The sequence below is a fragment of the Ranitomeya variabilis genome, chromosome 2 (assembly GCF_051348905.1).
Source record: "Ranitomeya variabilis isolate aRanVar5 chromosome 2, aRanVar5.hap1, whole genome shotgun sequence".
Taxonomy (NCBI): Eukaryota; Metazoa; Chordata; class Amphibia; order Anura; family Dendrobatidae; genus Ranitomeya; species Ranitomeya variabilis.
This window is the reverse complement of record NC_135233.1, coordinates 661,522,701-661,549,471: the sequence shown is the minus strand read 5'-3', so window position 1 is coordinate 661,549,471 and position 26,771 is coordinate 661,522,701. Positions and strand designations below refer to the sequence as shown.

General features: G+C 46.4%; 1 protein-coding gene across 1 annotated transcript in view; it reads right to left on the bottom strand.

Annotated features, from left to right (window-relative positions):
* The window catches only part of PEX3 (peroxisomal biogenesis factor 3), a 75,241-nt gene that overhangs the window by 47,857 nt on the left and 613 nt on the right, over positions 1-26,771 (bottom strand). The window contains exons 2-6 of the mRNA XM_077289222.1: positions 26,326-26,413; positions 16,895-17,026; positions 16,321-16,402; positions 15,591-15,634; positions 12,292-12,416 (exon numbers count right to left, since the gene is read on the bottom strand). Of these exons, the coding sequence (XP_077145337.1) occupies positions 12,292-12,416; positions 15,591-15,634; positions 16,321-16,402; positions 16,895-17,026; positions 26,326-26,395 (453 nt within the window). The 5' untranslated portion in view covers positions 26,396-26,413. The remainder of the gene's footprint in view (positions 1-12,291; positions 12,417-15,590; positions 15,635-16,320; positions 16,403-16,894; positions 17,027-26,325; positions 26,414-26,771) is intronic.

The following is a 26,771-nucleotide window of genomic DNA, read 5'->3' as shown; positions in this document are numbered from 1 at the left end:
GCTATCAAGTCTGTTGGTATATGTCCTGATGGAGAGACCACTCTCCTGAGGCAAGACCTTGCCGGCTGAGGAAATCCACGGCCCAATTCTCCACTCCTGGAATGTGAACGGCCGATATGACCGAGTGGTTGTTTTCGGCCCAGGGAAGGATGTGCTCTACCTCGCGCATTGCAGCTCTGCTGCGGATTCCCCCTTGATGGTTTATATAAGCCTCAGCCGCGGCATTTTCCGACTGGATACGGATGGGGCGGCCTGCTAAGAGATGATGGAACCGCTTTAGGGATAGCCGAATCGCACGTATCTCCAGAATATTGATGGTAAGACGAGACTCGTGATGAGTCCAGGTTCCCTGCGCAGTGTGATGGCGAAAGACCGCACCCCAGCTTAGGAGGCTGGCGTCGGTGGTGACTACCAGCTAATGGACTGGGAGGAAGGACCTCCCATGGAGGAGAGAGGATCAGAGCATCCACCATTGGAGTGACTGCTTGACCCGAGGAGAGAGAGGAGACAGTCGGTCGAGGGAAAAGGGACTCCCGTCCCATGCGTCCAGCAGAGCATGCTGTAGGGGACGGAGGTGCAGTTGCGCAAATGGAATTGCCTCCATTGCGGCCACCATCTTCCCAAGGATCCTCATGCCAAAACGGATGGAACAAGGGGACGGATGAAGAAGCTTCCAGACCCCCTGTTGAAGAGCAAGGACCTTGTCCCGAGGAAGAAGCACCAACCCTAGGGAGGTGTCCAGGGTCATGCCCAGGAAAGAGATCTGTTGAGCTGGAACAGGAGATGACTTTTTTAGATTGATCAACCAGCCCAACCAAGAAAGAGTATCCAAGGAAATGCGGACGCACTCCTCGCAGGCTCGGAAAGATGGGCTTTTGACCAGTAAGTCGTCTAGGTAGGGAAGCACGACTAGACCCTGAGAATGCAGAATGGCCATGACAGCCGCCATGACCTTTGTGAAAACTCTGGGGGCGGTGGGCAAGGCCGTGAACTGAAAATGTTCTTCGCCGATGGCGAAGCGAAGGAACCTTTGATGAGGTGGGAAGATTGGGATGTGGAGGTACGCATCCCGGATGTCGATGGATGCTAAGAATTCGCTTTGTTCCATCAAGGCAATGACGGAACGGAGAGCTTCCATCCTGAAATGACGAACTTTGACAAATCTGTTCAAGAGCTTTAGGTCCAGGATGGGCCTTACTGTTCCATCCTTTTTGAGGACCATAAACAGATTTGAATAAAAACCGTGGAACCTTTCGTTCTCTGGGACAGGGACAATCACTCCGTCTTGTCGGAGCGACTGACTGGCCTTGGAAAAAGCCAGAGCGCGCATTCCCGCTTCGGGAGGACAGGAAGCAAAAAAACGGGTTGGAGGGGGGGGGTGGTTTGGGGGAGGAAAAATCGATTTTGTAACCGGGAGGACACCAGATCCCTGACCCACTCGTCGTGAACGACTGCTAGCCAGTCGTGAACGACTGCGAGCCAGACATAACGAAACAAGAGAAGGCGTCCGCCTACTTTTCTGGTGTCGTCCGGAAGAGATTGCGAGTCTTTTAGAGGAAGACGGCTGGGGTCTGGATCCCCTGGACCTAGACCGTGTGGAGCGGCCCCTCTAGGAATGGTTGGGCCTGTATGGAGCCTGAGGGCGCCCCAAGCCAGGGGAATTGGCTTAGGAATGCCATGCGTAAGATCCACGAAAGGGCCGAAAACGAGCCTGTGGCTGTCGTCGGAACGGTTGTCTGAACCTCTGCTGGGGAAGGGAAGCACTTTTTCTCCCCGTAGTGTCTGAAATCAGTTTGTCTAGCTTTTCGCCAAACAGACGGCCACCAAGATAAGGAAGAGACGTGAGGGACTTTTTACAGACGGAGTCCGCTCGCCAATTCCTCAGGCATAGCGCTCTCCTAATCGCCACAGTGTTTGAAGCCGTAAGTGCAGAGCAGTTCGCCACGTCCAGGGAAGTGTTTACTAAGTAATCACCCGCCAGGGAAATTTTGATTTTCTAGCTCTGCTAAGTCAGAAGGAAGATCACTGCTTTGTAAGGCCTTGTGCAGGGAGTCTGCCAAGAAGTCACGGCTTTGGCTACCCAGGTAGCAGCAAAGGAGGGAAAGAGTGCCGAGCCTGAAGCCTCGAAAGCTGAGGGGGCGAGACTGTCAACTAGGCGATCTGTGGGATCTTTGATCGAAGATCCGTCCGGCACGGATAGGACAGTTTTAGAGGACAAACGTGAGACAGGAGGATCCACAGGAGGGGATTCTGTCCATTGTTTGCGGAGATCAGGAGAAAAGGGGTATTTGGACTCCAGAGATTTCAGGCTCTGAAAGCGTTTGTCTGGACGCTCCCTATTTCGCTGGACTATGTCCTGGAACTCTGGGTGATTGGCGAACACCCTGTGAGTACGTTTGGTCCTTTTGAAAGCTTCCAAATTATCCATACTGGATGTCGCCGGTTCCTCATCAACCTGAAGGGACTGGTTGACGGCCTCAATGAGATTATCTATAGTGCTCTGATAACCTGGTGACTCCAGATCTAGAGGCCCATCAGACTCAGGATCAGAGTCCTGGTCGGAAGAGGTGCCTGGGGAGCGAGAGCAGGAAGCAGAGCTAACGGATGCCGAGGAACCGGAGGGCCTGGGGGACGAGCTACGGACGCGCTTCCTAGATGACCGCTTGTGCTTAAAATGAGAGCGGCCCCTGCAGGCTGAAGATTCTGCAGCCGTAAGGGAAACATCCTGAATAGGCGGAATAGTGGTCCTGCTCCTGGTTGAATCCAGGAGGGACTCGATAGCTTTGGTCAAAGAAGCCATAGATTGCGAAAGTGACAAAGCCCACTCAGGGGGACTGGTCACCGCGGGCTCGTTTGCGGCGGGGGGCTCTTGAGCGCATTTAGGGTCACAAGCATTACAGAGTGAAGCACTGAAGTGCATCATGAGAGGCACCTTAATCAAACATGGGGCTAGAATAAAAAAACTTCAGACTGAGGAAATAGACGCTTTGCTGTCACAAATTCAGACCCTGGAAAGCAGGCATAAGAATTCGAGGTCCTCTGAGACTTTGGTCGAGCTCACTACAAAAAGGCTTGAACTTAAAGGCCTGCTGGATAGACGGTTTATGGGTGACAAGGAAAGAACTAAAGGGTTTTTCTACAAAAGAGCTAATGTTTGTGGGCGCCCTCTAGCACGACTGCTTCATCCCAGATCGGGTCCCACCCTTATCTCATCACTCAAAAATGATAAGGGCCAACTGGTCCATAGTAATGAGATCCTAGAGGTCTTTCAAAAGTTCTATAAATCCCTGTACAACATTAGGGGCAGGTTCACTGACTTGGATCCCACCACGTTGAAAAATAAAATTAAATCTTATATGAATAGGATCAAGGTCCCGTCCCTCCCTGAGGCGGATTTGGCGGTCCTGGAAAAGGACGTAACCCCTGAGGAGCTGTCAGAAGCTGTTAAATCCACGTCCACCTCTAAATGTCCTGGGCCGGATGGGTTCACTCCCTTATTCTATAAATCCCTTCTATCTGACTTGCTTCCCCAAATGGTCCTCACCATTAATGCGATTTCTGAGGAGAATAGCTTTACCCCCCAGTCCCTAGAGGCTCATATTTCTGTTCTGCCAAAGCCTAATAAAGATCCCCTGCTGGCCGGGAGTTATAGGCCAATCTCCCTGATCAACGTCGATGTAAAATTATTTGCCAAGGTATTGGCTGACAGATTGTCGGGACTTCTCCCATCTATTATCGACCTTGATCGGGTGGGCTTTGTCAAGGGCCGGGAGGCGCGGGACAGCATTATCAAGTCTCTTCTCCTTATTGAGAGGACCAAGATGCAAAAGTCCCCTCTTTGTCTTCTGTCGATTGACGCGGAAAAGGCCTTTGATAGAGTCCATTGGGACTTTCTACGGGAGACTCTGACCCATATTCGCTTACAATCCAATTTCCTGGGGAAAATTATGTCATTATATTCAAAACCCTCAGCTCGTGTTAGAGTCAATGGATCTTTGTCCGATCGTTTTTATATTCAGAACGGTACTAGACAAGGCTGCCCATTGTCGCCCCTATTATATGTTTTAGTTATTGAGCATTTGGCTAAGGCTATCCGAGTTAATGACAGTATCTCAGGGATTCAGGTTGGAAACTCTAACCATAAAACGGCCCTATTTGCCGACGACATCCTCCTCTTCGTCTCTAACCCAGTCGTCTCTTTTCCAGTGCTTATGAAGGAGTTCGAATCCTTCGGGGATTTAAGTAACTTCAAGATTAATTACTCCAAAACTGAGGTCCTAAACATTTCTCTATCTTCTTCCGTGGTGGCTTCCTTGAAGCGGGCCTTCCCCTTTAGATGGCAACAGGATCAGATTTCATATCTCGGGGTGAACCTCACCTCAGATCCTCTTCAATTATTTTCTTTGAACCATCAGGTCATTTTGAACAGGGTGGGATCCCTTCTGGAGTCTTACGGCCCATTGAGGCTGTCGTGGCTCGGTAGGATTCAGGTGATTAAGATGGATATCCTGCCGAGATTTCTTTATATCTTTCAGGCGATTCCCATTTGGCCACATAAATCGTTTTTTATTAAAATACAGTCCTTGATTTCCCATTTTATCTGGAAGGGGAAAACACAGAGGGTGAGTTACAAGGTTTTATCTAGGCCACGCCAGTTTGGTGGGGTGGGTCTACCCAACCTCCGAAACTATTGCAGGGCAGCCATATTAGTTCGCCTCTTGGACTGGAAATATAAAATTAAATTTAAAAAATGGGTAGAGTTGGAACAAGAATGGTCCGATTTGCCTCTTCATTATCTTCAGTGGATCCCAAAGCAATATGCTCTTCAACGGGGGAGATTTTCCTTCTTAACCTCAGAGGCTATGAGGGCATGGCACTGCAGTGGTGTGAAGGGGTCCGCTCCTCCTGGGGCCAGCCTTCTTACACCTATTTTTTGCAACCCGGCATTTCCTCCGGGCATTCACAGGAAAGCCTTCATGGGATGGAAATATGAGGATGACATACGGGTTGGTGATATCTTACAGCGTGGCGAGATTCCCACCCTTTGTTCCCTCCAAACCCAATCTCCCTCCACTAAACTTCTTTGGTGGGAGTACTTGCAGGTCCGGTCCTTCCTGGCCTCTTTGAATTTGCCAAGGGGTTCAAACTGTAGACTCTCTCCCTTGGAACTGTTGTTTGCCGGTGGAGACGCCCCGAGCAGGGGAATCTCTTCCCTCTACTCAATTTTTTCAACACCTGACTCTGACGCAAAGGCTCTATTTCCAGTCTGCTTGGGAGAAGGATTTAGGGCGGACTTTGTCGGATGAGGAATGGGAGCGTTGCTTCCTGATGAACCATAAACTCCCGAGTTCCAGTGAGGCCTCGGAGAAGGGGTATAAACTGCAATATAGGTGGTACCTCACACCTGACAGGTTACACAAATTTTCTCCCTCAATTTCAAACTGCTGCTGGAGGTGTGGAAATGGCATTGGCTCCCTTTTGCATATCTGGTGGGGCTGCCCCTTGATTAGAACATTCTGGGACCAAGTGTTCCGAAATTATGGTTTGATCACAGGCAAGCACATCACCGGTACTCCGGAGATTGCATTGCTCTCCATGATTCCCGGTTCAGTGGGATCCCAAAAAAAGGACATCCTTAAATTTTGCCTAGCGGCTGCTAGGACAGTGATCCCCCGCCGATGGCGAGACCCGGTTCCCCCCGATGTTGTGGAGTGGTTTTCAGAATTTGAAACCATCTTTAGGATGGAGGAAATTGATGCAGACCTTTCACAGACAAGGGTCTCCTTTTTAGGTATCTGGACTGAATGGATTCTATTTAAAGATTCTGCTCGTTTCCCTGACCTGTTTACCTGAATACACCTGTCTATTCTACAGTCGATTACTAAGCTACTCTTCTTTTCGTGATCTCATTTTATATTTCTTTTCTTGAGCCCAACCTACTTGGGCTCCCCCCTCTATTTCCTCCTCTTTCTATCTCCCCCCTGGGTGAGCTGTTCACCTTCCACCAGCTCGGTGTGATAGGTCTGTACCATGATTTACCAGTTACTTTTATAATGTTACTATTTGCGTGCATGTCTCGCTCTAGGGGACATGGGCGAACTGATTTTAGGTATGCTTTCTTTTATTCACGGTAATGAAAGTCCTCGCCTGTTGCGGGGGCAAGGAGTTATTGCTTATATGTTAAAGTTACCGTAGTCATTCCAGAGGGTTTACTCCCTCTAATTTTTTTTTCTTTTCTTTCTTTTATGTAAGATTTATGCAAGGTTTGTGAACGAGTATTTTTTGTGTTACTCTTCTCGAATTGTATATTATAAGAAAAAGTACTTTGATCATTGTCGTAGTTTTCAACTACTGTTTTTCTTGTAAAATTCTCTTCTCTTTAATAAAAATATATTTACCCACAAGCATTACAGAGTGGAGCAGTATGCCCGCTTGGTAGCGCAGCCTGACAGGAGGTGCAAGAAGTGAAGAACACTGTATGTGTTTTGGCAGACTTTTTGGGTTTATGCAGAGACATGTTGTCGGTTAACCTCCGTGCAGGGCTGTGGGGCACCTGTGCAGCTAGTGAGCGGGGCACTGTGTGCAGGAGTAAAAGGGCCTGTGTCAGTGTGCAGCGCACCTACCCAGGTCCTGTGTCCGGATGCCGCACTGAGACCGGAGAGGGACGCACTCCTTGATTTGGTGGCGTTCTGAGGCTCCTGAGAGACACCGGAGCTCTATCTTCCGTCCAAGATGGCCGCCGAGAGTTGAGAGGCGCTTCTCGCAGTGTGCGAGAAGCGCTGAAGCGGTGGGCGGGGCCTCGCGCGTGACGCGCGCTGTGGGCGGAATGCGGCCTAGCTGAGGCCAAAGCCGGGGACTAAATTAGCGGTGCCCGGCCGCGAAATGCAGTAGAGCCCGCGGTTCACTCGGGAGCCTCCCCCTACCCTATCAGACTCACCGCTTGTGATCCTCTTTAGGTGAGGTACGAGGGAAGGTGCAGTCAACCTCAATCCACCGCCCTCTTGATGAGGGGGGTGGAGAGGGACTGAGGAGCTCCATGCAGCACCTCTGTTCCACAGTGGTGGTGCAGAGGGAAGGCGGCCGGACTGTGCTCAGGATACACAGAGGCACTTTCCCTAAGGGTTCGCTCCAATAGGATTTCACAGGGCTAGTTCACAGCCAAATATCCCACGTCGCAGGAAAGGGTACGGGGAGTAAGCTCGCCGTGATCGCCTGTTGGTGTTTCGGGGGAGATCGGCCCCCTTAAAAGGGTCCGTCACCCCTTTCGTCCTCTTGCGCAAAGATAAAAATAAAAATTAAAAAAATAAGACGTCTGGAAAAAATCAGACGCAGTGTGCCTCCTATGGACACTAAGCAAGAACTGGTATTATCCGGAGCCAGTGGGCGGTGTATACTGCAGAGGAGGAGCTAACCCTTTTTGTATCACTTAGTGTCAGCCTCCTAGTGGCAGCAGCATACACCCACGGTCCTGTGTCCCCCAATGTGGCAATGGAGAAATGTTATTTATTAACTACTTTGTATGATAAAACTCTCTGATTTAAGGGTATAAAAACAAAAAGTTTGAGAATTGCAAAACTTTAGCCAAAATTCCAATATTTTCACAAATAAACGTACAAAATATCAAACTAAATTTACCACTAACAGAAAGTACAATGTGTCCTGAAAAAATACTCTCAGAATCACTAAGATGTGCTGAATCGTTCCAGAGTTATTACCATATAAAGTGACACAGGTCAGGAAGGTGAGAACAGTCTGAGGGGTTAATGACATCATGCTGACAGCATGTCAGAGTGCAGTATGTTGGAGCGAAGGGGTCTTTTTCCTATGCTGCTGGATTGCTGGTGGTAGGTGAAAATGGAGATAATTTTTTTAGAATCCCTTCTGGACTACTGCCGTAGATATACGGTACAGCAGGAAGTGACGTATTAAAAGCCGCCATATATGCATGGCGTGATGACATCAGCTGTATATCATAGACACCTTGCTGCAATGTCCACGATCAATATTCAAACAGGAGGTAGGTCATCACTCTGTATGAAGTGGTGCCCATGGAGGAACAATATGCAATGTATAAGAAAGATCCAGGCACTCGTGGGGTAGACTGAAACATATACGTGGTGTTGGGGGTCTTACCAGGTTCTCCCCGATATGGCATAATACTAACTTGTCGGAATTCGTGGCACTGGGGGTGTTACCTGAGTGGCAGGCAGTGGGAATTCAATATGTGTATCAGATAATTGAGCAGGGGGAGTTGAAATCTTTTTCTCGATTGCAGGCAGAGTTTGGTCTCGGGCCTAAGGGGGAATATCAGTACTTGCGGATGAGGCACGCATTTGGAGCTTAGAACAGAGACGGAAATACCAGTATTCAAAGGGATATAGTGTTGGAATATATCTGTGGTTAGGGGACTACTAGGGGAGTTATTTCTACTCTTTATAAAGACCTGTTGCATACATACCTTCTGGGGTATCCGATCACGGCAAGAGCCAGGTGGGAAAGAGATGTGGGCCCAATGGAGAATGAAACTTGGGAATCGGTGCTGGAATGGGTACCAAGGCTGTCGCTGAGCGAGCCGTATAGGCTTTCACAACTCTATGTGATACACAGAGTCTATAAATCTCCGGAAGTATTGTTCAAGGCAGGTTTGCGTGATGACTGAGTGCCCGAGGTGTAAGTCCGCAGGTGCTGACATATTTCATATGATGTGGACCTGTCCAAGACTGGCTGCTTTTTGGTTGGTGGTTTTGAGTCGAGTGGAAGGTGCGTACAAATGCACTGTGCCAAGAGACCCGATAGTGTGCTTGTTGGGATGCGTGGATGAGATTGGAGTGGATAACGCTCTGAAGACAGCCATTGCCAGATTACTGTATATGGCTCGAAAGGTGATAGCGCGAAATTGGATTAGGGATGAGCCGCCTACAAGAAGGGAATTCCTTCAGTATGTAAAACAGGGCCTGATATTAGAAAAAGCAGTCTATAAGAAAAGAGGGAAAATAGCAACCTTCGATAAATTGTGGTCTTTGTGGCTCGACATGGGATAGGTTCATTATAAAAGAAGGGTGTATAGTATGAAGCATACAGATCTACATGAGATGATAGTAACTCAATAATCCTGATGGTTAAGTTATTAAAAGAGGTGGGCTGTCTGTTTGGGAGGGGGTGGATTAAGTTGGGAATGGGGGGTCTGTTTTGGGGTGAAAACTATGTACTGAAATATAAGAATGTAACAAGTTAATTGTCATGTGATTCTAAATAAAAATTTATTTGAGTTAAAAAAAAAAGATCCAGGCACTCATCTGTTGAATAATCAGCTATTAATCCAGATCACACAGAGATCAAATTAAAGGTTTCAGCCCATCCTAAGCTTTCATCAATAATTACTGAAATGAAAGCCTGGGATGGGCTGAAACGTCTAATTGGATCTCTATGTGGGTGCTGGATTAATAGCTGATAATTTAACACTTGAGTGGTGGAACCTTTCTTATATGATCAATGTTCACACTGATCATGGACGACTAACCCTTAGATACACTGTCAATAGTGACAGTGGTATTTAGATGTTTATTTGAGAGAGGGAACTCCCTCTTTAAGCCTATCGGCACTCAGCAATTGCAGGGAGCCAGTAGTTGCCGTAACAGACTGAGGCCAGTTCTTCAGGTCAGTCTAAAAGGTGAAGGGTCAGTGTAAAACTCAGAGAGCTTGTATCCTGCAATATAGAAGTATTGCAGGATATTAGATCAGCGACTATGTATGAGCACTGTAGAAAAAAGAAAAAAATTGATATTTTAGATTTTTCATTATAATGTCCCTAAAAAAAATTAAATAAGAAGTGATCAAATATATATATAAAAAAATGGTATCACAGAAAACATCATCTCGTCCCGCAAAGAATATGGATGGATAACTTCAAATTTTTTCTATGTGCCGCTCACTAAACCGGCCGGGTTTGAGACCCCTACTCTAGATAGTAGAAATACAATTCATGTATTCAATGTTCACATAGATCTTAAATCTTAAGACTGTGCACACGATGTGTTTTTCATGCGTTTTCGTGGCTTTTTATTTATTTATTTTTAAGTGCGGAAATGCTCCAAAAACGCAATGGATTACTTAAGCAATGTTAATCAATGACATTCCTGAAGTGGTCTGCACATGATCCGGAAATTTCCGTCCTTATTTGTTATTCACAGTGTTTTATTTTCTGCAGCACGTCAATTCTTTTTGCGGATCTGCAGCGTTTCTGCATCCATTGACTTCCACTGAGTCAGTCAAATCCGCAGCAAAAAAGCAGGTGTAAAAAGGTTTGCGGATTTGCTGCCAAAAACGCTGCGATTTGTCAAAGGGAAATTATATCAGAAGGAGGAAGAGTATGTGGGCGGAGAATATATGTGTGTTTCTGTGTGTGGGCGGAGAATATGTGCGTTTGTCTCTGTATGTGTGCGGAGAGCCTACATGTGAGATCGTCGTGGGACACTCAGTATTAAATGGACTACGTCAGACAGGATAGTATTATATGTTGGTTTATTATTTTATTTTTGTTGCAGGAGAAGAGGGTGTCGGGAATTAGGCATTCAGTAAGTATGGTATTTAGATTCAACAAAGGAGTCTGTGTGATTATTTCAAATAAAGGACTTTATTTTAGCCGTGTCTTTATTTAACATGTAACTATAGGATTAGTAATGGATAGGTGTCTTATAGACGCCTCTCCATTACTAAGCCGTGGGCTTGATGTCACCTGCCAATACAAAGGTGACATCAACCCCACAAACATGAATCCCACTTGCCATCGCTACAGGGCAAGTGGGAAGAGCGAGGCTAAGTGCCAGAATTGGCACATTTATAAGATGCACTATTTCTGGGGTGGCTGAGAGCTGATGTTTGTAGCCTGTGGGGATGCCAATATCCATGGCCCCTTCCCAGGCTATTAATATCAGCCCGCAGCTGTCTGCCTAGCCTTTGCTGGTTCAATTATATAGGGGGACCCCATGTAAAAAAAATTTCTGGGGTTCCCCTGTTAACTAGTCAGTAAAAGCTAAGCAAACAGCTGTGAGCTGATATTAATAGCTTGGGAACCTTTGGATATTGGCTCCTTCCCAGAATATTAACATCTGCCCTCAGCCGTCTGCTTTCCCTCTGCTGGCTATGAAAATCACGCGGGAGACCATGCATTTGTTTTTTTAAATAAACAGATATTGCATTTCATGCAGATTTCTGACAGTTGCTTTTTTGCTACAGCATATGTAGGTAAATTATGTTAATGCTCCTACATAGGCTGGTGTGTGTGTGTGTGTGTGTGTGTGTGTGTGTGTGTGTGTGTGTGTGTGTGTGTGTGTGTGTGTGTGTCTTTATTTAATATGAATGACAGTATCTGGCTGAAGAGGTGCAGAAACCTTGCACAAATTTCTGCAAGCAAATCCGCAACGTGCGCACATAGCCTTAGTGTTTCCCCAGTGCTGTTCAATATTTTTGAGCTTGTTCACTAGTTATTAGTAGTGATGAGCGAGTATACTCGTTGCTCGGGTTTTCCTTAGCACGCTTGGGTGGTCTACGAGTATTTGTTAGTGCTCGGAGATTAAGTTTTGATAGCCTCAGCTGAATGATTTAGGCTGTGTGCACACGTTGCGTTTTTTTTCCGCGTTTTTTGCTATAAAAACGCATAAAAAAAGCATACATATGCATCCCATCAATTATAATGCATTCTGGAATTTTTGTGCACATGATGTGTTTTTTTCCCCACGAAAAAAACACATCGCAGTAAAAAACGCAGCATGTTCATTAATTTTGCAGATTTTTTGCGGTTTTCCCGCTATTTAATGCATTGGGAAAAAACGTAAAAAAAAAGCACAAAGAACGCGAAAAAAACGCATGCAGATTTCTTGCAGAAAATGTCCGGTTTTCTTCAGGAATTTTCTGCAAGAAATCCTGACGTGTGCACATACCCTTACAGCTATTAGCCAGGCTGAGTACATGTGGGGGTTGCCTGGTTGCTAGGGAATCCTCACATGTAATCAACTGTCTAGTAGCTGTAAATCATTCAGCTGCGGCGATGAAAACTTAATCTCCGAACACTAACAAATACTCAGAGATCACCCGAGCAACGAGTACACTCAATCATCACTAGTTATTAGCATTGTCTAGTTGATTTTGCAGTATAATCTCCGATAGCTTAACATTTTATTTTTTATTATTTCATTTTTTGCATCGTGTGTGCAAAACTAATAAAATAACACAAACATCTACAAAGAAAAAAGTTATATCTAATCAATTAAACTGTATGTAGTTTTTACCTACATTGCCGTTCTTTGCCGCAGAAGAATTATCTAGGTAAATATATCCACCAATAATATTTAGCTGAATTCTCAGGAGCACAACAAGCATACATGCACTGTACACTGCGACAATACTTCTAGTAAAACCTGTGAATGACAGAGAAAGTACACCATGAAAACAGTCGCTATTTCTATGTCTGCACTCTTATACCACTCATTAAGGACATATTTATTTTTGCTGGATGACTGCCTTTCAGTACTGTTTCTTTAGTCTAGGTTAAAAAAAAATAAATACTATTGACACTCACTTTTACAAACAATTCTTTAAGTATATTTCCTCACTGGAGTTAATTTGGATACAAAAACCCACAACAGTCTTTATGAATCAGGCACATTTGAAAAGTAGTGTACGCCTCCGTTTGCCTCGCCATAAATTTTACTCCAGTCAAAAAAAAGACAAGCTAGCATTTAGTTGGCGCTAAATTGTTTGGCAGTTTTTGTTTTAACTCCTTAATGACCGCCGATACGTTTTTTTAATGACCTGAGATATAAGAGAATAGCATCACCATACAGGTGACAATCCAGCAGCTGTCAGCTGTGCACTAAAGCTGACAACTTGCTGCATGAGCCACGATCAGTATTGGCACCGTCCATATCTGTTTAACCCCTTAGATGCGGCTCTCAATAGTGAGTACATCATATAAATGGTTAACAGAGTGCGGGGGCTTCCTCTTTAGCCCCATCGGCACCCTGAAATCATGATTGTGTGGTCCTGATGTTTGCCATAGCAGTTCACGACCAAGTAATGGCCTTAGAGTCTGCCGGCTACTTGTTCAGAAGTTAGCGACAATTAGGTGTTAAAAATGTTATTTGTTAGCATTTTAGACGGTTTAAAAATGTAGCAGCATTTTTTCAAGGAAATGTACAAAATTAATTTTTTTATGAACCTATATATTTGGAAATCCCCCAAAGTGATACCATTGTAAAAAAAAAGAACCCCCTGACATATTGAAAACTGCTGTCAGTTTATTAACTTCAGGTGAGTTTCAGGAAAGTGACATAACAGGAATGAAAAAGTGTATTTCCCTCATGTCTGCTTTACATCAGCACCATTTGTAAAATGTTATTTGATTTTATTAATGTTTTTCTATGGTATGACACTCTGGATTAAAGGGATAATCATTCAAAGTTTGAAGACTGCTAATATTTTTAACATTTTGTAAGTAAACAAAAAACATAACCTACATTTACCGTTATCATAAATTATAATGTGCCACGAAAAAAAACAATCTCAAAACCACTGGGTTTTGTTGAAGCTTTCCAGAGTTATTACCACATAAAGCGACATTGGTTAGATTTCAAAAGTTTGGCCCGGTCACTAAGGGGTTAAACAAATTTATGACAGAATTCTGACTTCCGGTAAATGCTTTGATTAATCGGGGCCTTAGTTCTTGCAACTGGGATCTTTATGTATTACATCTACTGCAGAACAGGAAAACAATTCAGCGAAATCTTTTAAATTCTGCTGCAGATCTTGTTGCAGGAAAGGAGTGTTTTTTTCGGCCATTACACTCCTTGCATTGCAAAGGGTGATAAAGGCACAGATATCCGTAAGATAAACTGACATGCTGCAAATTTGCTCCACAGTGGATGTGTCATGGGGTTACCTTGACATTGTGGAGGCAGAAGACTGCAGCGTCTGATTGCTCCTGCTCCGGCGCTGAGAAGAAGAACTTATCTTCATTTTAAATGTGTTTATTTCTTCTGGCAGAACAGGGGTTAATCGGCCATGTTGGGAATCCCTGTGCTCACAGCTGAGCTCGATTAGCCACTCCTTTCCCCTTTATAATCTGGGCTCTGATACAACTCTTTGTCAGAGCTAGCATTTTCTGCATGGCTAACGGAGGGAATGGCGTACTTATGAGAAGGAGAGTTGGAGGAGTAATCTGAGATTGTTGCTTGGATTGTATGAATGTTTATTCCCTAGCCTTCTCTATTCTGGTTTATTCCTCTACCTCCAAACCCCAATGCATTCCTCTGTTATATGTGAGTGAATATTTTGTATGCCTGGAGTTTTCTGTTAACCCTTGCCTTGTGTGCACTACGGTGCACAGTTGCGCCCCTCTTCCCTGGGTGGGGGAAGAGAACAGATGGAGGGCTAACTCAGGAGATAAGGCTAGGGTGGAGGTCCCAGCATCTTCACCTTCAGAAGTATCCCGGGGATTAGGGCGAGCTAGGGCACCCCCTAGTGTTAGGAACAGGGAAGGAACCTTTGGTCCCAGGTCACAGGATGAGTGAGTTTTCTAATAATCTCACTCATGCATGTTAATATACAGCGAGTTCTCAGCATACAGATTTGCAGCGGAAAAACCACAGTCGAAACAACAGGGGGATGTGTGATAAAGGGTTGGAAAGTATATTGGACAGATCTCACTTTCAACATTTTTTTTTTAGCTTTGGTTTTAAAAACTAAAGAAAAACGTATCTCATAGTCAGTATGCTTCTTTATATGAGATTGTTACTGCTTGTTTCTGCTGAATGCAATGTAAAATATTTTAAAAAGTTTGCACAACACGAAGTTACGCAGAAATTTTGATGCTTTTTCACACTAGTTTCGGGTCAGCTCTGACAAAATGGACACAGCTGTGGCAGGACTCAGTGTTGTTCACTTGTCTAATTCATGATAAGTTGTGGCGGCCCTTATGCCACCAATCTTACTCCAGTATAAAACTGGAATAACATTTGTGCTGAGGTGCACAGAGGCGCATGCTACTCTTAAGAAGCATCTAATTCAGGGGTCTCAAACTGCATTCCTTGAGGGCCGCAAACCATACGGGTTTTCAAGATTTCCTTAGCATTGCACAAGGTGCTGTAATCATTATGTGTGTAGGTGATTAAATTATCATCTGTGCAGTATAAGGAAATCCTGAAAACATGACCTGTTTTCAGCCCCTGAGGAATGAACTTTGAGACCTCTGATCTAATTCATTAAGAGACATGTGATGCTTAATAAATCAGTCGCTTCCAACTGCAAAACGCACCCTTATCAAGATTGACAGTCTTTTGTCTTTCAATAAAATACACCAGGAAGGTCTGAGGCCCAGATACATTTTTCATTCTGCTATTTACTTCTGTGCTCCAGAATAAAGCAGATACAGTGTTGTCTTTTGCTCTTCTTGCATATCAGATTTCTATGGTGGACCAAGGCAGAATCCCCACCTCAAATGCTGCACATCAAATTGATCTAGATGCACAATTTCATAACAAGATGACACAATTTATTCTGAAAACAAAGCAAATGCAGGATGAGATTTAACTTACTAATAATCTTTAAATCTTCCCATATTTCTATCTTATTTGACGGTCTGCAGAAAAAAAAAAAGTATTTTAAGGATATAATAAATACATGAAACACTGAAAAAGGATCACCCAAATTCCATTATACATGAACCATATACACCATATATTACTTACTCTTACTAAATGTAATTAGCCGTTTGCCACAACCAGACACATATACAATCTAGGACAAATTGTTTTAATACATTACTACTTCATTTTATGATATTAGGGTATGTGTCCACCTTCAGGATGGCCGGCGGTTTGGAAGGAGCGGCAAACCCGCTCCGCCCTAAGCCCCGCCCCCTTCTGTGACAAAATGATGCCAGATATGTTCATTGCACACATCCGACATCACACCCCACACATAGGGCCCTGTGATATACCTTGCGGCGGCGCACCGGCGCCGCAAGGTACACGGACATGCTGCGATCTTAAAAGACGCGCAGCATGTCCGGAATCGCAGGGCCGCCGGGTGCGTGTTACCGCGCATAGTGGAGACGGGATTTGATAAAATCCCCTCCACTATGCTGTAACATCTGGACGCTGCATGTTTGACGCACGTGGACACATACCCCAAAAGGAAATGTAACGTTCTACAGTAATGTGATCAAATAAAAGCTAAATCAAGGCTTCAACAAGATCCCTACTTTCGCAAACATGTCTAATAAAGATGTGCAAGTTTCTTAAAAATTAGTGCTATTAAGAATACCTGTTTTTCAGCAGACTTGTTAGGCTTTCTGAATTCAGCTGTTGCATTAAAGCCTCTCTCAGAGGCGGGAGCATTGACAACACTACAAAAAAGAAATAGGAAAAATAGTAATGTCTATAATTGCCAATAAGCCGACATACAAAAGAAACTGAATCTATGCTGTATAAATCTTACAATACTGAGATCGGATGACCCTGACACACACAGGCACAATAATAAAGGCTTGGTTTTATCTCCATTTTCCTGCACAATGCAACTATGCGGAGTTTGGACCTTATGGCTTCAGCAGAACCTATACGACTACCCATTTGCAGATTCCTTGTATGTTTTCACATCTTCTTTTTATACATCTATTTCCAAAGGAAGGTAGCACCCAACACCTCTATGTATCTGTACTGTGTATATTTTATGCATAGCTTGTCTGTTCTATTCTTGTAATTATATGACCGTAGGGAAACATGTCACTGACACATGGCATCTAACTTAAAGATCTGATTGGCATTTTTTAACTTGTGGCAGTGTCCCTTTATAATTCACCTATTTGAAAGACAAAATTCCCTAATAATTTAACAACCTGTCATGTTACATGTTCTCTGGTTGCTCTCAAAATGATACTGTCTCCGTGCTTGTACGATATATTCAGCAGCTTCTCTTTCTTGAATTTCACGGATTTTCTTTTGAGCATATTTTCCAAAAATGTACACACCTAGAGAAAAAGTTATAGAAAAATTAAGCTATTATCAGCAACATTGCTAGGACATGATTTGAACTCATGTGATAAGACCGGTTTACAAGTGTAATAAGCACAATTACATGCCTGTAATATAAGAGTATATCAATTATCTAATGACCTTAACAAACAGTATAATAGGGAACAAACTTTCTGTAAGTTGAGAACACTAGACCTGTGGGACTTACTAGCATACCCGGGGCACAAGTACATGAAGTCAGCCATTGTACCTGAATATATGCTACATAGAAAAAGAAGAATTAGGAATGATGGATTTCAGAACTGTCAGTAGCCTTCTCTTCCCTCTCAATCTCATTGAAATACACTATGTGCACTATTATTAGCCAATTTGTATTTTTTATCATTAATTTTATTATTGAACAACTACAGTGCTGTAAGTCAATCCAAACGGTTAATAAACCTGAAGTCTGAATATTAAGGAGGTAAAGTGAGGTTTTATCTAATTATTGGGCAACTATTAGTGTGCAGAATTATTATGCAAGTAAATGAAAAAGGAGATTTTTGTGTACTCACCGTAAAATCTTTTTCTCCGAGTCATCATTGGGGGACACAGGACGAATGGGTGTTATGCTGCTGCCACCAGGAGGACACTAAGTTAAACACACACAAAAGATTAACTCCTCCCCTGCAGTATACACCCACAGGCTGGACAATCCAGAGCCAGTTCGGTAACAAAGCAGTAGGAGTAAGCCAGTTAACAAACAGAAAACATGTCATAGTCAAAACACAGACAGAAAAGAACAATTGAGCCAACTAGGCTAACAGGGAGGGTGCTGTGTCCCCCAATGATGACTCGGAGAAAAAGATTTTACGGTGAGTACACAAAAATCTCCTTTTCTCCTACGTATCATTGGGGGACACAGGACGAATGGGACGTCCCAAAGCAGTCCCTGGGTGGGCAACAAGAAGTTATAAATGCTGTGCGTGCCTACGAGCTACAGATGAGACACTGCCGCTTGTAGGATTCGCCTACCGACGGACGCGTCTGCCGAGGCCTGAGAGTGCACATGGTAGTGCTTCGTGAATGTATGCAGGCTGGACCATGTAGCAGCCTTGCAGACCTGCGCTGCCGATGCCTGGTGCCGGATGGCCCAGGACGCGCCGACTGACCGGGTAGAATGAGCCTTGATCCCCGGAGGTGCGGCGTGACCCTTGACACGGTAGGACTCTTGGATGGCGGAACGAATCCACTTGGCAATGGAGGCCTTGGAAGCAGGTAGTCCCTTCCGTGGCCCCATCGGAAGAACGAACAAGGCGTCTGACCTACGGAGAGACGCAGTTCTGGAGACGTAACGTCTAAGACCCCTCACTAAGTCCAGAGTGTGGAGCGCCGTTTCCGTGCGGTGGGAAGGAGCAGGGCACAGTGAGGGAAGGACAATCTCCTCATTAAGATGGAAGGAGGAAACGACCTTCGGAAGAAAAGTCGGACATGTCCGCAGAACCACCTTGTCCTGGTGGAACACGAGGAAAGGAGGTCGGCACGACAGAGCTGCCAGCTCAGAGACACGTCTAATAGACGTGACAGCCACGAGGAAGGCAATCTTCCACGACAAGAAAAGCAAAGACACTTCATGCAAGGGCTCAAAGGGGGGCTCTTGAAGAGCACAGAGAACTAGGTTCAGGTCCCATGGTTCCAAGGGCATCTTGTAAGGCGGAGCCATATGAGAAACACCCTGGATGAAGGTCCTGACCTGCAATCTGTTTGCAATCTTTCTCTGAAAAAGAACCGAGAGAGCAGAAATTTGGCCCTTAAGAGAGCTGAGAGCAAGACCCAAGTCTACGCCTGATTGGAGGAATTCCAAAATGTGAGGGATAGAAAAACGGAGGGGGAAACGTCCCCGCTTCCTGCACCAGGCGAAGTATACCTTCCAGGCGCGGTGGTAGATGCGCATAGAAGAAGGCTTGCGTGCGCGGAGCATGGTAGATATCACCGTCTGGGGCAACCCCTTCTGCCTCAGTACCCAGGACTCAACAGCCACACCGTTAAACACAGGGCCTCTGAGTTCGGGTGGTAAATGGGCCCTTGAGACAGGAGGTCTGCGCGACTCGGCAGCCTCCAAGGTACGTCTGAGACCAGTTGAACCATCTCGGCATACCATGTCCTGCGCGGCCAGTCCGGAGCGATGAGAAGTACTGGGATCCGTTCTGCCTTGATCTTCCTGATCACCTTTGTCAGAAGAGGAATTGGGGGAAAGATGTATGGGAGTCTGAAACCCTGCCATGAGAGGACGAGAGCGTCGGCTCCGAAGGCTGAGGGGTCGTGAGACCTGGCCATGAAGACGGGAACCTGGCAATTGAGGCGAGATGCCATTAGGTCCACGTCCGGGGTCCCCCATCGAGAGCATATCTGGTGAAAGATTGCGGGATGGAGAGACCACTCTCCGGGATCGAGGCTGTGGCGACTGAGAAAGTCCGCTTCCCAGTTTTCCACGCCTGGGATAAAAACTGCTGAGAGTATGGAATGATGTGTCTCGGCCCAGCGGAGAATTAGCATCACCTCGATCATGGCCGCCTTGCTGCGAGTGCCCCCTTGGCGGTTGATGTAGGCTACCGCAGTGGCGTTGTCGGACTGGACTCTGACCGCACGGCCGGAGAGGAACGGCTGAAAATGATGGAGAGCCAGTCTGATTGCCCGAATCTCTAGGATATTGATGGGCAGCTGGGACTCCTGCGGAGACCAGCGACCCTGAGTCGAGTGGCGCTGGAACACTGCACCCCAGCCGAAGAGACTGGCGTCCGTTGTGACAACCAGCCAGTGCACCGGAAGGAAAGACTTCCCCCGAGTCAGGGAGGACCTCTTGGTCCACCACCTGAGGGACTGTCTGATTGGGCGAGAGAGAAGGAGACGGCGGTCGAGCGAGGCGGGATTCCTGTCCCATACTGCCAGAATGGCGTGTTGTAAGGGACGGAGGTGAAAAACCGCAAAGGGCACTGCCTCCATTGCCGCCACCATCCTGCCGAGTACCCTCATGGAGAAGCGTAGGGAGTGAGAGCGAGGTTGAGTAAGCTTCCGGACTTCTCTCTGAAGAGTGGATACCTTTTCCGGAGGCAAAAGTACTAGACCCTGAGAGGAGTCTAAGATCATTCCCAGGTAGGATATGGTTTGGGCCGGGACTGGGGAAGATTTTTTGAAATTGATTTTCCAGCCCAGGCGCAAAAAGGTATTTATAGTGACGTCTACCGCTTCTGAACAGGACCGGAAAGAGGGGCCTTTTATGAGGATGTCGTCCAAGTAGGGCAACACCACTATGCCTCGAGCATGTAGAATGGCCACGGCAGCTGCCATGACCTTGGTGAACACCCGAGGAGCAGTGGCCAGCCCGAAAGGTAGGGCGACAAACTGAAAATGGTGCCCCTGGACCGCGAAGCGGAGGAAGCGCTGATGAGACGGTAGGATGGGAATGTGCAAGTAAGCGTCTTGAACATCTAGAGATGCAAGGAACTCGCCCTCTTCCAGAGAGGCAATTACCGAGCGGAGGGACTCCATACGGAATTGACGTACACGGACGTACTTGTTGAGGAGCTTGAGGTCCAATATTGGACGTACTGAGCCGTCCTTTTTTGGTACAATGAAAAGATTGGAATAGAAACCTTGGTACCTCTCGTTCTGAGGTACCGGGATGATGACCCCGTCTTCCCATAGCGATCTTATGGCCTGAAAATACTGACGGACCCTTGCTCTGGGAGGAGGGGACTGGAAGAAACGAGATGGGGGAAGAGAGACAAACTCTATCTTGTAACCGAAGGATACCAGTTCGCGGACCCATCGGTCGGGAACTACCGAGAGCCACGCGTCCCGAAAGAAGAGTAGGCGGCCGCCAACTCTGTCGGTGTCCTTTGGCGTCTGCCAAGAGTCATTGAGGTGGAGACCTGTTAGGTCTGGGCCCCCTGGACCCCTGTTGTCTGGGTCTGCCTCTCCAAGAGGGAGAAGGTTTGTAAGATGGCTGGGAGGTTCTGTCCTTGCGCTGACCTCTCCCGGCGCCGGGTGGCGCGGAGGGAGAATTGGACCAATTGGAGCCGAAACGGAAATAACGGCCTCGGCCCTGTTGGTTGCGAAAGGGGCGAAAGGTCCGTTGCTGGGGAAGGAATTTGCTCTTTCCCCCTGTGGAGTCTGCGATAATTTTATCTAGTTTGTCCCCAAAAAGGCGTTCGCCCTGGTATGGAAGGGACGTGAGAGATTTTTTGGATCCTGAGTCCGCTTTCCAGTCCCTGAGCCAAAGGGATCTGCGGATCGTGACAGCATTGGCCGCTGCCTGTGAGGCACAGTTGCCGCGTCTAAGGATGCGGAAACTACAAAGTCCCCCGCTCTGGCAATCTGAGTGGCCAGGTGTGAAACCTCGGGGGGTAAGTCGGCGTGTAGAGCTGTAGAGGCTAAAGACTCGGCCCAATGGGTCATGGTTTTTGCAACCCATGTGGCGGCAAAAGAAGGGAAGAGAGAAGCCGAGGAAGCTTCAAAAGCCGAGCGAGCCATCTGGTCAATTTGTCTATCAGTGGGATGCTTGATGGACGCGCCCTCGGAGGAGGATAGAACCGCCTTGGTGGCTAGCCGCGACACTGGCGGGTCCACGGAGGGTGACTGAGACCACTCCTTAGCAAGGTCCTGAGCAAACGGATACTTCAATTGCATAGCCTTCTGACCTGAGAAGCGTTTATCCGGACGGACCTTGTGGAGATCGACAATGTCCTTAAATTGAGGATGCGTAGGAAAAAATCTATGAGCCTTTGTGGTTCGCCCGAATGACACGGGATGAACCGCCTTGGACGGGGTTTCCTCCTCTAACTGTAGCGTCTGACTTACCGAGTCTATGAGAGAATCTAGGGTCTCTTGGTCGTGACGATACTCTGGGGAACAGGACACGCTGGATGCGTCGTCCAGAAAGGATTCCCTGCTATGAGCTGGGGATGAGTGACGAGAGACTTCGCTCTCTGAGCCGGAGGGCTGATCACGGACCGGAGATATTACCCTGGACTTCTTTCTAGATGAGAGAGGGCTTCTGGAAACGGTACGGCCTCTAGGCCGAGAGGGGTTTTTAGGCCGCGTTACATCATCCGTGGAAGCGCCCTGGGTAAGGGACGGGTCACGGAGGGACTGTATCGTCCTTTCCAAGGATGCCACAGATCGAGCAAGGGAGGACGCCCATGCGGGGGTACTAGGCTCACTACATTCCGGGTCAGAGGCCGGAGTATCCTGTGCCGCAGACATTTCGCAGGCGGAGCACAGCGGGGTAGTGTGACCTCGGGGCAGAGATACCTTGCAGGAGGTGCACACAGCAAAAATAACAGAGTGGGTCTTTCCAGTCCGTTTTTGCCTAGACTGTGACATCTTTGCCATAAAGTGAGCATACTGGCAGGGGAAGAGACAATCCTACTGAGTGCGTCTCACCAAGTTCTGCGGTGCTTGGCAGGGAGATCCTGAAGTCCTGTGCGCTGTGGTGCTGCAGAGCCGCCAGCGCACTTCCTGGTCCAAGATGGCCGCCGAGATGTGAGAAGAGCGCTTCTCGGGAACGAGAAGCGCCCAGAGAGAGAGAGAGGGAGGGGGGCGTGTCGTGGGCGGGCGGTGGATTCCCTGCTATGCGCGTCGGAACGCTGCCATTGCCACCACCATCCTGCTGTATGAGGGAGGGAGTCTGATTGTCCGTGTTGGAATCCGGACCAGGGACGGTAAACTGTGTCACCGTCCTAACAGAGCGCCGGATTGCCCGTGCCCCGCGGCTGCAGCGCCGCATTAGAAAGAAGATAATGGATCCCTGAACGGGCGGTCCCCTGTCAGCTGGTCGGCCCCCGCACTTACCTTGTGCGATGGGGCCGATGCTCCATCCACCTTCACCTTAGTAGGGAGAGGGTGGAGAGCTTCTGCCGCCGTGCAACATCCGCTATGTTCAGTGGTGATGCAGTGGGCGGCTGCACGGACGCCATGGCATTCTGTCCGGCTGTGCCCTGGCTCCAGGAAACTTAGGTGGATGATTAGTCCCCGTGGTCGCCTGACAGGGAGGGAGGGAGATCGGAACGCTAGGGAACCGTCGCCACACTGGAAAGTGAGCCAGGGCTGGCATCCATCGTCGCGGGAAAGGATACAGGAGGGACGCTCCATGTACTTGCCCGTTGTTGGTGCGGGAGAGATCAGAGCTGAAAATTTGCCTGTCGCTCCCTTCCGTTAAAAACAAAAATTGGTGGGGTCCTGAGGACCCAAGTGCCTCCTGAGACACTAAGTAAGAACTGGCTCTGGATTGTCCAGCCTGTGGGTGTATACTGCAGGGGAGGAGTTAATCTTTTGTGTGTGTTTAACTTAGTGTCCTCCTGGTGGCAGCAGCATAACACCCATTCGTCCTGTGTCCCCCAATGAAACGTAGGAGAAAGTGTAAATTTTCACATCTCAAATGTTTATTTTCAGCTCTTAAAAGTGAGAATAATAACCAAACAGCTCAAAATGTACAAAACTACATTTAAATAAAATATACTAGTGACCAATTTATCACCCCTCTTTTCATAAAAAATCATAAGCCTTCCATCCATGGAGTGTCAGTTTCTTAGTGAGTTGACAAACTTTTGGGCAGCACTAATCTCAGCCTCCCAGACACTGTTCATACTCTGAGCCGGCATCTTTCCCTACACATAGGCGGAGATCTACCTGCGGCTGTTAACCAGTTTAATCCTGCTGCCAATCTCTGACAGTAGGGCTTAACACACGCTGGCCGACCGCGCATCATAAATACTGCCTATCGCCGACCCGGTCACGTGATCGCGGAGCATCGATGTGTTGTCATGACAGTCGGAGGTGCCTGTCATTATGGTACTCCTGTGAAATCCCAACATGCATGTGCTGTGACAGTGACACAGCCACGACACATGCAGCTGATCAGCAGGAGCAATCCAGGTATCCAGGTTCCCCCTACAGCTTATTCGGCAAGCACTATAGCCTGCTGGATAAGCGGGGACCCGAAGAAATTCGCTCAACTCTAGAAAAAAGAAAAGTGTTTTTTGCAATAAGCGGCAATCAAATCTCTTCTACTTCAAGAAAGTAGGCAGGAATGATTTTAATGCCATCTACCTACAGATTAACCCCATATCGGCAACTAAATAGCATTTCTGGACAGGTTCCCTTTAATGCGAACCTATCAGCGGGACTTTGTTCAGTAAACTACAGTGTACTGATTAAAATACCTTGATTGATGAAATCCATCTTGTGGTTGTTGTTTAATCTTTATTTGTAATTTTCAGTTTATGATATTTTTATTGTGTGCCGCTTACATATTCATCTGTATGGCTTATGACAGATCCCTGATCCTTCAGTGACCTGACTCCTATTTTACATACTATATATACTATTGTGGGGTTACAAAAAAAACAAAAAATGTACATTCATCAAAATGGTTTCAATTTTTCTAAGGGCCAATAGGAAATTTTTCTTACAACAAACTGAAGTCCACTTTTTCCTGAGTGTGCCAATACCCTACATGTAATCAGGAAATATTTTTCAGGAACAGTGTAAAGCTCAGAAGGAAAGGGGTGCCATACCATAGTTCAGATTGTACGGTTATGGTTTGCGTTTGCAGATGCCATGATGCACTGGGAGAGCCCCTGAGTTGCTAGAACCACAGACCCCCCCCCCCCCCCCCATAAGTGACCCCATTTTACAAACTACACCTCTCAATGAATTCATCTAGGGGTGTAGTGATAACATTGACACCACGGGTGTGTCACAGAATTTTATACCTTTGGGCTGTGAAGAAAAATAACTACAGTTTTACCACCCAAATTTTGTTTTAGCCCCAGATTTTACATGTTTACACAAGAAGTGGATAAAAATGGCACCATAGTTTGTCCCACAATTTCTACTGAACGTGGCAATACCCCATATGTGGATATACAGCACTACTTAGCCATACGGAGAGACTCTGGAGGAACAGAGCACTGATTTTCCTAGAAGAGTTTGCGGACTTCATATACAAAGCCTTTAATTGCTAGAAGAGCAGAATCCTCCCTCAAGTGACCCCGTTTTGGCAATTTATCTCCAGGTGTAGTGACAATTTTGACTTCATGGGCGTTTTCCAGAAACAGGCAGCAGTGGATGTTGCCCAGTGAAAATTGCCAACTGCTGTTGTAGTGGCCAGTACTCTGTAGTGACCAGTACATTATGCCCAGCTCATGCTTCTTCAGACATGCACCTGTAAGTTAGGTGAACTCATCACTACAGAAATGCCAAATGTGGGCGCTATATGTGGTTTAGGCACACTGGGGCTCACAAGGGAGGGGGGCATTTGGATTTTGGAGCACAGAATTTGCTAAATTTCTTATGAGGGGTGAGGAGCCATTTCGCTTTTCCAGAGCCTTTGTGCTACCAGTAACATGGAATCCCCCTATATTTCCGTTAACAGATGACAGATCTGAGTGGGGACTTGGCATTTTTTGTCAATTGAGTTGAGTGGATCCCCAAGGGATCCATTCTCTATAATGAGGCAGCAGAGTTACTCTGGACTCTGTCCGGCCTATGCTCAGCGGTATCCTTCTTTTCAAAGGTGCAGAAAACTGTGGCCGATGCACTTTTATGCAATCCTAAAAAGACAGACCGACCAGATCACAGGCCCCAGGGCATCCACAGCGCATCATTATAGGGAATCTTCCACTAAAGGTTCCGTCTGAATCATGTATTTCAGAGATTTACACTGAAGCCCCGATGTCAGTGCTCAGTGTAGAGCGCAGGATAAACGTGCGCCGAACCTTACTGCGATCTTTGGGAGGCAGAATGAAAACGACAGCAGGTGAAGAATTGGTTTCATTTATGTATTTTTTTTAACCGTTCCTCGTGCAGTATAAGTGATTAGGTGACTTTATTCTTCGGGTCAGTGTGATTACAGTGATACCAGAATTATATTGGATTTTTATATTTGGCTGCTGACACACACTAAAAAACGCTTTTTATCGCGCATCACCATATTTTGAGAGCTATAAGTTTTCCATATTTCGGCAAAGTCATTTGAGTGCTTGATCTCTTTGCGGGCCGAGCTTACGTTTTTATTGGTCCCATTTTCACACACATGACATTTTTTTGATCGCTCTCTATTCCGATTTTTGGGAGGCAGAAAGAACAAAAACCAGCAATTCAAGAATTTCCGGGGGGGGGGGGGGGGGGGGATGTAATTCCGTGATTTTAGATGAAAAGTAATTTTTATTTCAAACCACCCCTTTAATACTTGAGGAATTCAACTAGGACTATGGAAGTAGCTAAGTAAAAAAGAAGAAAATTCGAAAATTACCTCCAGCGAGTGCACCAAAAATGATGAATTTTCTTTTGTGGCGTTTTAAGAAATTCCAAACAGAAAGCATGGCTAAGGTGAGGCTGACCTGTAACGTAACAAAATAAGTAGATTTAAATTCAGAATAACTAGAGCTGCACTAAGGAAATATATTGCTATAAATATAACAGGGCTACTAATGCCAAATAGTATAAAGTGACGCAATGGTGATACTAGATTTCTTTTACTACTGCTGTACTCTGTACTGGAAGACACAAGATTAGATTTAGAGACAATTAGATACTGGAGAGGTGCGTGTACAGACAAATGCACATTGCCTCCTATGGACCCCTATAATGGTCATTTCCCTGATGGTCCGAGGCAGGGCTGGCTTTTATTCTCCTGTCTGAAGGGACCTACAAAGAAACAGGGCCCGAAGTAAGGTTGCATCGACCTTCGGCACCCCA